The sequence below is a fragment of the Coenobita brevimanus genome, chromosome 52 (assembly GCF_032717465.1).
Source record: "Coenobita brevimanus isolate Jiangsu-jjx chromosome 52, ASM3271746v2, whole genome shotgun sequence".
NCBI classification, from domain to species: Eukaryota; Metazoa; Arthropoda; class Malacostraca; order Decapoda; family Coenobitidae; genus Coenobita; species Coenobita brevimanus.
This window is the reverse complement of record NC_137005.1, coordinates 2,388,378-2,403,716: the sequence shown is the minus strand read 5'-3', so window position 1 is coordinate 2,403,716 and position 15,339 is coordinate 2,388,378. Positions and strand designations below refer to the sequence as shown.

The 15,339-nt window shown below is 43.2% G+C and overlaps 1 protein-coding gene across 1 annotated transcript; it reads left to right on the top strand.

Moving 5' to 3' along the window:
* The first annotated feature begins 1,183 nt into the window (after positions 1-1,183).
* LOC145400436 (uncharacterized) lies at positions 1,184-14,989 on the top strand. Its single transcript, XM_080272949.1, has 6 exons — positions 1,184-1,900; positions 5,984-6,180; positions 8,712-8,808; positions 10,181-10,246; positions 10,530-10,622; positions 14,885-14,989. The coding sequence occupies exons 1-6, from the start codon at positions 1,184-1,186 to the stop codon at positions 14,987-14,989; spliced, it is 1,275 nt and encodes a 424-aa protein (XP_080129075.1).
* Positions 14,990-15,339: the final 350 nt, after the last annotated feature.

The following is a 15,339-nucleotide window of genomic DNA, read 5'->3' as shown; positions in this document are numbered from 1 at the left end:
ATCAGTTGTTTTCAAAATCACATTTCTTCATCACTGGTTGACCCTGAGTTCTTCCCCCAAGTTTGGTCCACCTCGAATAAAAACTGAGCTACAGGGCCAAACATCTGACCCTGTCCTGTGACCCTGACCTTTTTTGGCTTGTTCTGAAACTCAGATCTCTTTACCATTGCTATACTCTGTACCCTCCCCCAAAGTTTGGTCTAAATCGAATGGAAACTGCCTAAGTTGATCTTGCTTTGGGACCTTTACATTTGATCTTTCCATGTGAAGTTAACATTTGCTTAATTGTTCTCAAAATCTTAAGTCTTTATTCTCGCCTTACCCTGAACATTTCCACAAAGTTTGATCTAAATCAGATAAAAATTGCTTAAGATGTCCCTGCCATGTAACCTTGACATTATTTTGACCTATTGTTCTAAAAAAAAAATATAGGTCAACACCTTGGCTGACCTTTAACACTTCCAAGTTTGGTCCATAGCATATCAAAACTGGTTTAGTTATTGCCCCCCCCCCCCTCAACACACACGATCAACGAAAACATACACCGCTCACGCACAGCAAACACGGATGTAATAAGTGTTAAGATGCTGATGTTGATAGTTTCAAAAGCTTACAAGTACTGCATCTCTAAGTTGATTTTACCGTCTAAAAATGCTCCTTGTTCAAGTCGTACTGCTGTGGGATGTAAGGATAAAATCGACACGGTTGTAAGACAATTGATTGCTACCTCAAACCACATTGTGCTAAAGCGGCGTATAACAAAGACTCTATGTTTACTTTTACACCTAAGATCGATGATTTCCCTCATCACCTCCCTATCAGCTACTCAGTCTGGCCCTGAGTGGCTGTGAATAGGCAGGTGGTGGAGGTGAGTGAGTCAGTATACCACTCACACTCCCACCATCATCAACAGAACCACTCACTCACCGCCTCTCATATCAACCATATTCTACAAAGTGTGGCGCTTAACTCCCTCCACCAGAACACAGTTTATTCACCGCCTCTCACATCTACCCTACTCCAAAATTCATTGTTTCTGAAACTGCGGCTCGTACTCTGAACGATATACCATTTTCCACGAGGTACCAGTGCTTCAACAGCTGTGACTCATTACTTGTTTTAATCATCGTCCTTTTTACATCACCTACACGGACTGCAGAGGATGACTTGCCACTGTCCCAACATGCTCTTCATGTTACTGGCCTTCTTCAGAATCATAGGGGCTTTTCCATACCGCTGGAAATGGGAGACGAAAGGAATAGAAGACATGTTGGTCAAGTTTGTGTTACGGCAGAGTGTGGTGGCTGTGGTGTGGTCGTGGGTGGTGGTCATGTTCCTTGTCACCCTGTCCCTCAGCTGTGTGATAAACGCACCGAATTTTAATAGGGGAATCACATCGACCATTACCATCTACATCCTAAACTTCGTGTCGTATATAACTGCTGCCATTCTTTTTACGTACCTTGCTACTAACAGCAGCAAATTAGCTAACATCATACGGCGACTAGACCAGGCTGGAGCTGGACTACGGAGGCCACTGGTACAAAGGAATGATGCCATGCAACTGGTTTGTGGGGCAGGGATGGTAGCAAGTCTCGCTTACGCCACATACGCCTCCTTCAGAGGCACGCTGGCAGCTCCACTTACCAAGTCGGGGGTACTTTACCATTTACCAGCAACAACATGTGACATCGCCATTGAAACCTCCACTCTTGCCCTCGGTCTATCCCTCTACTTTGTGCTGAAAATAGTCAGTACGGAGATCAGAGAGGCCGTGGAGGTCCTTGTGCCTCAGCCACATCCTTACCACCTCACCTCCAACTGGGTCAACGGGTTCTCAACAAAGACATCGCTTAAGTGGAAGATCCTACCACACTCTCACCACACTGCTGCTCTGCAGGTTAGATGAAGCCTTCCCTGATCAGTCTACCTCGCCCATATTATTAAAATTGAGTGCACGAAGGTGAAAGCATGGCCTCTCATTTCTGGCGGCCATTTACGACACGCACATAATTACCTCCGCCAAGGAGGTTATGTTTTCACCCCTGTCCGTTTGTTTGTTTGTTGGTTGGTCTGTGAGCAAGATTACACAAAAACTACTAGACGGATTTCCACGAAACTTGGTACAAGAATAGACCTTGGCCCAGAATACACTCCAATATATTTTGGTGCGAATCCGGATAAAGGTGCCGATCCAGGATTTTTCGTCCACTTTCTTTAACATTGCGAGATAGGGCGTTGGCGGAGGTATGCGCTCTACTGAGTGCCATTCTAGCTATTAGATGTGATCAGCCTGCGTCTAACAATACAAAGTGAAGTTTTTAACATATGGGTGTCAGACTGTGGTGCGACATGAAAACGAAAAGCCAAGAGACAGAGCAGTTGAGATGAGGTTTTGGTAAATGTGTGTGCAGTGCGGAGAGTAGGCAGGATGAGAAATAATGCGATTCGTGAAAAATGTGGAGTAAGGAAGTTAGTGAACAAGAGGACTGATGAGAATATGCTTAGATGGTATGGTCAATGAAGAGAATGTACTTAGATGGCATGGTCATATGGAGAGAATGAGTATATAGGGTTGTTGCTGTTGTTGTTGTCGTCGTCGTTGTTGTTGCAGGCTCATCTGGTCGTGAACCCAGTGGACCGCAGGAAACCGGTCACTTCAAACTGGTCACACCCAAAGGTTTTTCGCAGGAGGATATGTTGAAGGATTGTCTGTGTTATGATGGTGCAATGCAAGAGGTGTGTTGTGGAGTGTGTCGACAGAATACCGCACTCCCGAAGAAACAGGGTGATGAAAAGAGTATAAGTGGGTTTGGACGTGGGAGAAGGCGTGGTGGGCCAAGTAGGTGGATTGACATATGGGAAATGAGTGAGTTTGAAACAGAGGTAAGGAAACTGACGAGGCTAGGGAACAGAAGGAGAATCGAACAGGTTGGATGAGTTTTGTATCAAGGAGTGTATAACAAGAGTTTGGCACCCTTTTTTTTCACTTTCGTCGGATTAACTCTGTCTAATAGGTAATTACAGAGCTGTATGCGGAAAGGTGTAGCTATGAGGTGGAGCCAGGAGTCCGTGGGCTTGAATGATGAATGAATAAGCGTGTGACCCATTCCACTGGGCATGCTGTTGATTAGTTCTCCCACTAACATACTTTTTACTGTGGTTTGTAAACACTGCCTCATCCCACCTGCACGCGGGGGGGAAAAAAAAAAAAGCTGGATGATGATATTAAAATCAAGGATGATGTACTACGTAGTCTATCAGTACTTAATAAATCATTATCTGGCACTGTTTTGGTTGTATGAGGGATGTGATGCAAAAGAGACGAATGAGGTTGTTAAGACATGTAGAAAGAATGAATGAGTATGAGTGTGGATGAGAGAAGAAGACCGACAGTGAGGTTTTATGTTACAACCTCAGAGCGAGGAGTCTTACAGAGGCCACTGCATGTGCTCGCGAAAAGTAGAGAGCTGCCATCAAGTAACAAAGGCCGTATGTTGGATGACAGTGGTGGCTTCGTAACACCTCTTCCTTAGCGACTTACGTGGCATGTTACAGTTAAATATTTATTGTATGTTACTGATATCGTTCTAAAATCGACATACTTGCTATCAGTATGACAGAAGAGGATACTGAGGTGTAATGTGTGCAATATATTAGCTAAGGGAGACAAAAACTTCCATAACCCCTTACACCACAATCCCCAAGGCCAACACTTACTACCATTCCTTGTGCCCGAGGGAGTTATTACACCCGCGTTCTCGAAGCAGGAGAGGGTACTATGCTTTGATCGGTGTGTGTGTGTGTGTGTGTGTGTGTGTGTGTGTGTGTGTGTGTGTGTGTGTGTGTGTGTGTGTGTGTGTGTGTGTGTGTGTGAACAGCATAATTCAAACACAAATCGCCTAATTTGAACTAAACTAGGTGGAACGGTTGAGGGCCGAGACGAGGTGAAGTGATTCAAGTTTGGGAACAATTGGTCAGAGGTCAGGGTCAGAGGCCAAGGTCAACTCAGTTTTGGTCCGATTTAAGCTGAATTTGGTGGAAGGGTTAAATGTCAGACAAAGATGATCTGATTCGACTTGAGAACAATAGATGAAAAACGGAGATCACAGAAGTCCAGCTCAACCAGTTTTTGTACGATTTAAGCCAAACTTGGTGACAGGGTTAAGAGTCGGGTGAGGATTAAGTCGTTTAATTTATAGGTCAAGGTCACAGGGTAGTTTTCAAACGATTTCCATGAAACTTGGGGGAAGGGTTGAGGGTCAGGCAAGGATGAAGTGATGACCACAGTGTTCCAGCATGTGCGAGGGGCCATCTGCGATATGGAGATTCGTATAAATCTACCATATCGATAGACGCACCATCAACCACGTGACTTACTCTAAATTTTAAAGGGTTTGGAGTTGATAATAATAATCCCTCCATCCCTCCATCATCCAGTCCTATGTCGCCCCATGAGAAGCGTAGCAGCTCGGGGCTAGACAAGTTGGTCCTGACATTTAAGATGAGAGTGACCAGCTTCACTCATCCCTGAGTGGCATTACGTGAGCAATAAACTGCAACCACCTCTTGAAAATAAACCAACACAGGTTCCATCAGACTTGAGCGCCTTAATTACCCACTAAACCACCAGGCGCCGTAATTTGGTTATATGGTTACCACCCAGCATGGTAAATGGTTTCCTGGTGTACAGGAAACCATTTGGCTTGTCACTCTCTGTACAGTCACCCATAAGCAGAAGGAAGAGGAAAGAGTGAAAGAAAGAAAGACGGAAGAGGGTGTGTAAAGTCACCCGTGGGCAGAAGGAAGAAGAAAGAATGAAGGAAAGAAAGACAGAAGAGGAAGGAAGGAAGAGAGGAAAGGGCAGACACCCAAAGCAGCACTACATCGAATGAATGGATAGTGAGCGCCCCCACCTACCACCTGATGATAATTATAATAATAATAATAATAATGATAATAATAATAATGATGATGATGATTATAACAACAACAAAGGCATTTGACCATATTGGAACGTAATTAACCGGTCCTCTGCATGCTTTACCGGTATTATTAACACTGCAGCGTCTTCCTCATTCTTTGTATATCTGCTCTGTCATATGGTCCCTCCTGATCTGTGAAAGCAGCATGTAACTCCTTTCCCTTGTCTAAATCCGAAGACTTTTTCTAGCAGGCTATACATCTCAAGGAAAAGATCGTGCCCATGTATCTCCTCCTATTCCTAATACCTATTCCATAATCTCTCTCCCTTGCTCGGATGGAAACAATCCTATACTATTATTCAGTCCCTGAACGATATGAGTTATAAGCTGAATATTAGGTTAATGTGGTAGTAGAGTGATTTCATGACTAACATCGTCTCTAATAGTTCTAAACATTGCCTAAATAATTATGAAGTTGACCTTTTACACCTAAATTTCCATCATCACAATCGAATACCGTGAATGAGCAGGAAGAATTAAAAGTTGCAGCCACAAGACCGAGAGTGTAGAGCCTGAAGAACGACATGGTGTTGGTGGCAACTCACGGAAAACGTTAAGGAATTACTGCCCTTAAAATACATCTCATCTTTGGCAGAGATTTTCGCCATTATAAATCTTAAATCCTTGGAGTAGCAACAAGGCAATTATGGCGGTGTGGGTGAGGGTGTGCGATTCCGGGTGTCATAACTGCAAGCACGGCCTAAATTTTTCTAAAACTGGTCTATTATATCCACATCTTTCATAATCCCAATTCTGTGTAGGAGCCAGAAGAGAGGAACAGTGGCGATAACGTGGCTAAGGGTATGCGGTGTCGGGTGTCATAACAAACACTGACTAAATTGTAATAAAGCTAACCTAGCCTACTATGCCCGTGGAGGAACAAGCGTCTAATGGTCGTGGTGTTAACGAGGGTGTTCGGTGCAGGTTATCATAGTTCTAAACACGGCCTAAATAAAGTTGACCTTCTATATTCAGGCTTTCTATTCTATAATCCAAAGGCCGTGGAGGAACAAGAGGGTAGTGGTGGTGGTGTTGTGGGCGAGGTGGTGCGGTGCCGGGTGTCACGTCGTCTGCTGGCCCTGGATGACATCGTGGTGGACGTGGTGCAGTACGCGGGGCCACCAGCGGCCATGATACTCCTGGCATCCACCGTCAACGCCACCGTCATGCTCTACCTCACCATTACAAATCTCAGGTATGGTCCATTTTACCCGTGAACCTGGAACCATATTCTTGTTCATTAAAGGGTCGTACTACCTTTTTCTTGGCGACTTATTTTGCACAAAAAAGCTAAATAACCTTCTGTTGTCTCATTCATTTCGGGATCTCTCGTAACACCAATTCCTTAGGGATTTAGTTTTCCTAAAAAAAAGTTTATTATCCTTTGTATTCCCGTTCCTTTAAGAATCACTCTTAATACATCTTCCTCGGGGATTTAGCTTGCCTTTAGACTGCTTAATATCCTCTCCTAGGTTACTGATGCAGTGTATATGGAAGATGAAATAAGTGAGCTCTTTTACTTCAGCAATGGATTCGAACAAGGGTCTATTACGTCCCCATGTTTTTTCTTTTTTTTTTAGTGTACATAAGAATGGAGATATAAAAGAAATAAAAAGTAGGATATTGGATGTTACAGTGTCCCTCGTAAGAAAGGGTAGGGTATAGAAACTGAGTGTAGCTGTTGACTGGAAAAGAATGTGAGTTGCAGGGTTTGTTGAATTACGTTGGAGGTGTGCGTAAGAAACGGAATTTGAATATGAATGTAGCAAAGGGTAAGTTCTGATTTTTAAAAGGAATTAATATTACGGAATGAGTGGCGAGGCCAAATTGTCGGGAAATGGAGATCCTGAGCGTTTTAAAGTATCTAGGAAAGGAGATGAGTAAGGATGAAAGCTTAGAGGATGAAAATCTTGAGAAAGAGAACAACAAGGAAGGAAGGCTGCAGGAATGGTACACCGAGGGCTATGACAAGGAGTGGGAAGAAGAGCTTGAAGGTGAAGAAGTTATTACATGACAGTATTATGATCTTAACACTAACGAATGGACGTGAAATTTGGACTTTGTTGGAAGGACACAAGTCGAGAGTGAAGGGAGTGAAAATGAGTTATCTGAGAGGAGTATGTGGAGTTACGTGGTGAAACAGTGATAAATGAAGGAGTTGAGAAGCGTTTTTGTACTAATGTGAGAGTGTTGGAAAGTGCCAGAGGTACCCCGGGATGATTTGGCCATGCGAGTGAATGGAGACTCTGATTAAGAAGGAGAGTGTAGCGAAAGGAGAGAGGGGGAGAGAAAGTTCAAGGACATGGTGGAAAGACGGGGTGGGGAGAGAGGTGTGGGATGGAGGAAGCGCAGCCTGAGGAGGAACTGAGGACAGGACATGGAGGTTATCTATGCGTGGCCTCTCCTTCCAAGATCAAAGTGCCTATAGTAGCCGCAGCGAGAAATGAACGCTGTGGTGGGGCAGCCGGTCATCCGGGGATTCCCCCACTGTAGCCATATCTACATGTCACCGACCATAGAGGTAGGATGTCACCGACCATCGGCCACCGCTGCAGCCCCGCTCCATGATCCTTACCCTGTGTCTCTGGCTTTCTCTTTCTCTCTCAGTTTCTATATAAACTGCTGTATTTCCGAAACTAATTATGAAATTATTATGACTTTTGTTCCACACCACCACTGAGGTAAAAATCAAGGAGAGTTTTCTGTATAAAGGTTTCCCCCCCCTTGTCTGAGGGCAGGTCAGTTCTGGCGAGTGTATAATTATAGGTCAGGCGGAGGTATCGGCAAGGCCGCACTCCCCCGCTCATATGCCACATTTAGGAGGGGGGGGAAACCTTTATACAGAAAACTCTCCTTGATTTTTACCTCAAAGGTGGTGTGGAACAAAAGTCATAATAATTTCATAATTAGTTTCGGAAATACACCAGTTTATATAAAAACCGAGAGAGAAAGGGAAAGCCAGAGACACAGGGTAAGGATCATGGAGCGGGGCTGCAGCGGTGGCCGATGGTCGGTGACATGTAGACATGGCTACAGTGGGGGAATCCCCGGATGACCGGCTGCCCCACCACAGCGTTCATTTCTCGCTGCGGCTACTATAGTCCTTGGATGTACAGTCACATAAAAAGTTCGTTCACCCGTCCTGCCTCTTTTTCTCATTTCTGGAGTGACACGGATGCCTGAATGAGACAGTGGACAAAGCTGCAGAATAACCCACAGACAAGTGATAGCGTGCTCCTTAGTCTAGTGCGTCATATTTCAAGTGTGGGTGAATGCAACGAGAGGCATGAGCGGTGAATGGGTTATGGTTGCTGGCTGTACCGTCGATTCCTGGGGATTGTCTTTTAAGGGATGAGTAAGACAAAAATAATAATAATAATAATAATAATAATCTGCCTTAACACCCTCAGCCCAAGAACATCATTTTCCTTTCCTTTTTTTTTTTTTTTATGTCATCAGTCGATTCTGTTTCACTAAGGGCAGACCTCTTGCAGTCAGTGGCTTAATGAAGGCTATATTTAAACCTTCCAGTTTGGCAAGTCTCTCCAAAGCTGAAAATAAATCGTGTGGAGATAGCAAGACTTAAATGGTGTCTTCGGGTTGACGATTTTACTCAGATAACGTTAAGACAATTTTATTAATCTGAGAGTAAATTATGGGAGCCTGATAGGGTTAATGAGCCTTGTGCAGTCAAAACACGTCTACCCCATCTTTTTTGTTCTTCAGATCACATCGGTTGGACACCTACTACGTCGCCTACATCACCACAAAAATCCTCAGCGTTATACAGATTACCTTTGTCCCGGACTGTCTCTCCTCCCAGGTAAGTACCAGAATGGATTATCCAGTCGGGGGCATAAGTTGGCCTAATTTTCATCCTTTCTACTTCTCACTCTCTCCTGCTGGCTAGTATTCTTAATCTGAAACAAGGCTTACTGTTCTCTGTCCACAGATGCTTCCCTGTGGTAATTCTTAACAATGAGTGAGTACAGTCATAACAACACAGTCTGTACACATAACAATGACTGGGCACATAGTTGGTAATGATGTGATTTGCTTGGCCACATTTCTTTACCCTAAGGAGATGTTTACAAGGTACCTAGCGCCTTCCCTTTCCCCTCTGAAGTAGTGATATTTCCTCCATGCTTACACCCACCCCCACCCACCCCCACACCCACACACACACCCACCCACACACACACACACACACACACACACACACACACACACACACACACACACACACACACACACACACACACACGGCTACCTCGGTAACGTAGTGAAGGAAAGCAGGATAGAAAAGACTCGCGCACGCATTACACAGCTACTCTCTAAGTATGCGTTTATAAATGATCCACACCAAGGCTAATTTAAATATATATATATAGTCAGATCCGCTATTTCCAACATCCTCTTTACAAGCAGGTTATGTTAACGTGTTGCCACCCACTTAAGTTTTGTCTCCCTCATCCTAGACGGCGTGAATAAAGCCTCCCACATTCCATCCTTCTATCCACCCCTCCCCACTTCATGTCTCTCCTCCTACTCAGCATGCCTCCTTCCCATCACCCATTTCCTGTGTATGCCCTTAACATCTTAGCACGTCTTGGTTAGCTCTCAACCCTCTCCCCCTTACTTAAGCATCTGCCATTCACACCAGCACCCGTGTGAAGAGACTGAAGAGCCATGGGAATACTGCACAACTGCTGTATGCCTCTAACCCTGCCTTCGCCTGAAAACATTCACTCTCCTTTCCCATTGCATGCATATCCTACCCATCTGTTAAAAAAAAAAAAAAAAAAACTTAGCTCGTCAAAAACCTTCCATCTATCACATGTACGAGTATCAGCAACACCTACCAAAATGCATACCTTTAATTTTCATCCTTTGCCCTTCTCATGGTTCATAAAATTATACATTGTCTACAAGTCCCTCCCCCACAAATCCCTTCCCTCAGAAAAGCTGCTGGTCTCTCACATACCTAATATATCAGCCTCTCTCTCTCTCTCTCTCTCTCTCTCTCTCTCTCTCTCTCTCTCTCTCTCTCTCTCGGTACATAAAAATCTATATAAAAGTAGATTCCCCTCTTCACGTGCTTTTCACATGTTTTACGATACCGATTCCCAGTTTACTTATCCCTTGTCCTCTTATTATTATTATTATTATTATTATTATTATTATTATTTTGTCAGCGTGAAAAGTGTCTACGTCTGGTGAGGGGGATGCTGGCTTCACATGACACGTGCACACACACAGAGGTGAGTGCCAGATAGAGAGAGAGAGAGAGAGAGAGAGAGAGAGAGAGAGAGAGAGAGAGAGACTTACGACAGATTATTAAGGTAGTGTACAAAGCTTAGTTACGAGTCATTACATTAGAAAAAGCTCAGTTACAACAGGTCATTATAGCAGTGTACAAAGCTTAATTACGTCATTTAGTAGTGTACAAAGCTTAATTACATCATTTAGTAGTGTACAAAGCTTAATTACAACAGGGCAATCATCGTAAGCTTGAGTTATAATTCGACATCTCTCTCCCTCAAGACTGGGTTGCGTGACGTGGAGAGGATCCTGTCGACTGGAGCCAAATTCCTGGTGTGTCGACTCTTCACCCTCGACAGGCACATCATCCTCTCGGTGGGTCCAGATCTCAGTGGTATTGTTCGGAGCGTTTCTGGGGATTTCGTAGGGCCTCTTCGTCAGCGACTGATTTTGTATATTAACATGTTTGCCTTTGATGAACTTTTTTGTTTGCGTTCTGTTTGCTTTGTCTGTCTGTCTGTCTGTCTGTCTGTCTCTGTCTCTGTCTCTGTCTGTCTGTCTGTCTCTGTCTCTGTCTGTCTGTCTGTCTGTCTCTCTGTCTCTGTCTGTCTGTCTGTCTGTCTGTCTCTCTAACATCTTTCTGCTTTCTCGCTCTCAGTTTATCTTCTCATTTCCCTCTCTCTCTCACTCTTCCTTTTCCTGCTCACTTCACCTCCTGCTCTCTACCCCTCCCCACTCTCTAGCAGGCGAAGGAAGCTCTAAATTACTGAAAGGGGAAGGGGAGGCCGCAGTTTCCTCAGGTCAGTCCATGCCGATAAGATGAAGCTTTAATTTGTAGTGATAAAAAGGCATATAATCCCTCCATTCAGTGCCTTATTAATCATGTTCATATTATTTTTTGTGGTAGGTGGTGGCGACCATCATCCACTCACTTGAAGTAGTGCTACCTACTTCTTACTTAGCCTTTATCATTCTTTTTCTGTGCCTGCCCTCCTCTCTTCCTATTTCTCCCATCTTTCCTGTCACTTTATTACTTTTCTTCCCTTTACAGGTGGCTTTACATTGAGTGACAAGCCAAATGGTTTCCTGTAAGCCAAGAAACCATTTACAACGCTGGGTGATAACCATATAACCAAACAATAGATGTTTCCTACATGTCAACAAGTGGGTTGGTGGAGGGTTAGTGCCCCTCCCCGTAAAATAAATAACTCAAAGTCAAATGGCCCCTCCTTATGGGATTATGGCGTCTGGCAGTAGTAGTAGTAGATATTATATTTATTTTATTAGTACACCATCACAGGAGTTAAATTAATCTAGGGAGGAAGTCTAGTAATGGAAGGGTTAATCTAATGTACAACTAATCCCCCTAGTTTCAAAAGTCTGCCAAAAGGAGTATAAAATCGTCTTCAGGATTTAGAAAGTAAGGGTAATTTTTCGGAGGCAGTGTTCATTCTATTCACCCTCGACAGAAATTTTCAGTTTTTCAAGATTCTCATTACTTCCTTAACTTCACTAAATATGGCGGCTCAGTGATAAGACATGGCGACCATAACTATACTGAAATTAATATACACGACACTTGAGGGGATAGTAGTGTGTGTAATATGTAAAATAAGTCGCTAAGTAAGAAGTGTTACGAGCCTTTCAGCGTCAGCGAAAATACGGCACATAAGAGTTTCAGTGGTGACAGTTCCAGCGAGCGAGCGAAACGAGCGAGGGAGTGGGGATTAAAGTGAGACAGCCTCGAATCGTGTGTGTGTGTGTGTGTGTGTGTGTGTGTGTGTGTGTGTGTGTGTGTGTGTGTGTGTGTGTGTGTGTGTGTGTGTGTGTGTGTTTGAACTTACATGTATAAACTCTACATTTTTTAAAATCCCATGAAAAAATATGGCCAAATGAAATATATCTTCTGTAAAATTCACTAAAATTCATCAGCCAAAAGCATTATGAAAACTGTCATAGCGGTGGATTTACTGAAGCAAGGATTTCTGCTTTGCCTAGTGTAGTTGATTGGGGATTTTTAAAAACATAGGATTTGATAGGATTTGGATCATTTGCCACCGAAAAGATTAAAATTGGTTCAGAAATAAGTTTTATGAATGTGTGTGACCGATTATTATTATTATTATTATTATCATTATTTTTTTTGTGATGCATGGTACCTCTGTCGTCACACGTAAGGGGCGCGAATTAGGGCTTTGGCGCAAGTAGCAAGTCCCAGTTTGCCTCTTTGATATCTGTGGAAAGCAAACAACAAAACAATAAACACTACACGCAAAGCAAAAGGTAAAACTATGGTGGAAAGTGGTGACTCTGAAGAATATTATGCTTTACACATTTCCGTCTAAATTTACTCCACTTGAATACGTTCCGCTCGCTCCATGACTTTCCACACCATAACACTCAACATCTATTACCTGGTGGAAGAACTATTTATTTCTATTTATTTATTTACTGGTTTCTTTAGTAGTCCTTTCCCCAGGGTCAAGATAAGTGTTTTCATCATTTTTTTTCCTACTTTAGTACCCTCAAGGACTATATCTGACCTACCTTAAAAAAAAAAAAAAAAAAAAAAAAAAAAAAAAAAAAGCTATAATTAACTGGAACAGACTCCTAATGTTCTCCCGACCATGAGAGGGCTTGTGTTATCAGTCTTGTGCCTCGCTCTCAGCTGACTGAAACTGTCTATCGTTAGCTGGAAGTAAAATATTAAGAGTTACCCCGACCGTGAGAGGGTTAGTAGTCGTTTCTGATGGGTAAAACTTTAATATTTTCAAAATCCTGTCATAGCCGAGTTTCCAACTGGTAAGAGAAGAGTTAAATCGCTATTCTTTTATAATGTCTAGTACTTTTCAGGCCAATTTCTCAGTGGTAACTTACAATAACTTACAATCCAGTTGTTTATTCAGAGTTATTTCTCAGAGTCGTATTCTTATTGGCAAACGAGATTTCCGTAACAACACGTTCTCAGTTATTTACTTTTTATCTGACACACTACCTGTATATGACACCTTTCCTGCACACTGTTTATGTCTTTATCAACACAGACTGCATCGGAAACACAGGATTCTGACCTTTTCGCTGTGATATCGCGTTATTACCTGCCTCACAAAACACCAGGTATATCAGAGCCGTGCGAGCTGACTTCGTCCTCATTGTTATGGAAGAAAATTTTGAAATAAACCCTCACTACACTCAAACCTTAAATTCTACAACACCCATTTTCACTGGAGATACTCGCATGGACCCTCACCATCCACCCCCACCAAAATTCAGGTCACTCCACTCATTTCTTTTTTCCTTATGCCCATTTTTGTACTTCCATAAAACTTGCAGCGTTGAAGGATAAGCTGAAATAATATTCATTGCACTCAAACCACCCATTTTCATAGGGCATACTTTCCTGCCCAACCCTACCACTCACAAAAGTTCCAGTCTTGTCACCCATTTAGTTTCACTATTTGTTTCATTGCTCTTCTTTGACGGTTTCATGGCGCGACGCAGGTCAGGTAGGCGATGTACACAGTTGCTTTGGTTTATATTTGCTATCTCCATATGATTTTATTAAATCTGGAATGATATCTAGCAAGGAAGGAGTAAAAGAATGCTATAACTCACCTCTCCACTTCGCTAATCCCCCTCAGAACTGAAAAATTGGTCATAGCAACAATAAATGCAAAATAAGTAACCTGGGTGATGGGGTTAAGGCCTAGCAGGAGAAAAAAAAATGGGTGAAGGAGAGGTGTTACGAAATTTTCTAAACTAGCGGGAATACAGACCATAATTAAACTCAAGAAAAAAGATTGGCGTGTTTGATAAGTCTGCAGTACATCGTCATTTTTCAACCACCAGTACAGTAGTTTTATGCAACAGACAGGTGTATTGTGTGATGACTGACGCCCCTACCCGTTACCCGTAGCTCCCGTGGCGGTAATTGTCATGATAATCAATACCCCACAAGATACAATAAACGACCCCACACTCCCCTCGTCAATTAGTTTTATCAATTAGCTATCATAGGAAACGTCTACGCCTGCACCTCGTCAATTAGTGTTACAGGTGGGGAAGTACAAGAGGAATACCGTATTATTACCTTGGCTGCCTGCTGAAAATAAGGAAGTAATAGAGACAGGTTGTTGGCTAGCACCGAACAGAGGATTTTTACACCGTCCAGCAAAAGCACTAAGAGGTTACAGTATATGCATGGTCTAATTCATCTACCCGTCGTCCTTTAGTTCGTAAAAAAAATACTGAGTGGAACTTTAACAAGTATGGTATAAGGAGTGAAGGGTCATCAGAGGAACAGGTGCTTGAGTCTTGGTCGAAAAAGATGGTGGAAGGTTTGAGGCATTGGAAAGTATGAAGAGTATGAGGTGATTTTAAGAACAGTAGGTCAAAGGCAAAGGTCACAGGGTAAGGTCAAAGGTTCGGTGCTTTACCTCAAATACGTTTGACTCGATCTGGATCAAATTTATTGGAAGGGTTTAAGGTTAACCATGGATGAAATTATATTTTCGGAACAGTGGGTTAAAGATCGTTTGTGTGTGTCTGAGATGTTTATGTGCTCGTTTGTTGGCTTGTTTGTCTGTCTGTTTGTATGGGGGAGGGATGAAATGCTTATTAACGTCCTCCCTTTTCAGGTTGCGAGTTCCGTGGTGACGTACTTGGTGATCGCCCTTCAGTTTGGGTTGTCAGAAACACCTCAGCAAACGGAAGTCAACTGCACTATGCCGGAGAACACCTAAGACTTCAGCCTCCTGATGCCGCCTACACCACACCACTGAGAGCACCGACTTGTCATCAGCTGAGGAATTTTTCTTGCGGGCCGTTCTCTCATCAGCTTCGGAGACTTTTTTGTACCTAGTGATTTAAAATTAGCACTAAAAATCCTATCACCTTTCCTACCTCTTTCTCCACGGACTTGGAAAACGAGGCTCGTAAAACCACAGCCATCTGCACTAATGACACTGATCCAAAGCCAAATATATTCATCAGTGTCGGTCGCTGCGGACTTCCTTGACTGATTTTTCGAAGTCAGTGGAGACAGAAGCAGGGGAGGCGACGGGTCTTTCGATACAGACTGCGCCGTGCTTAA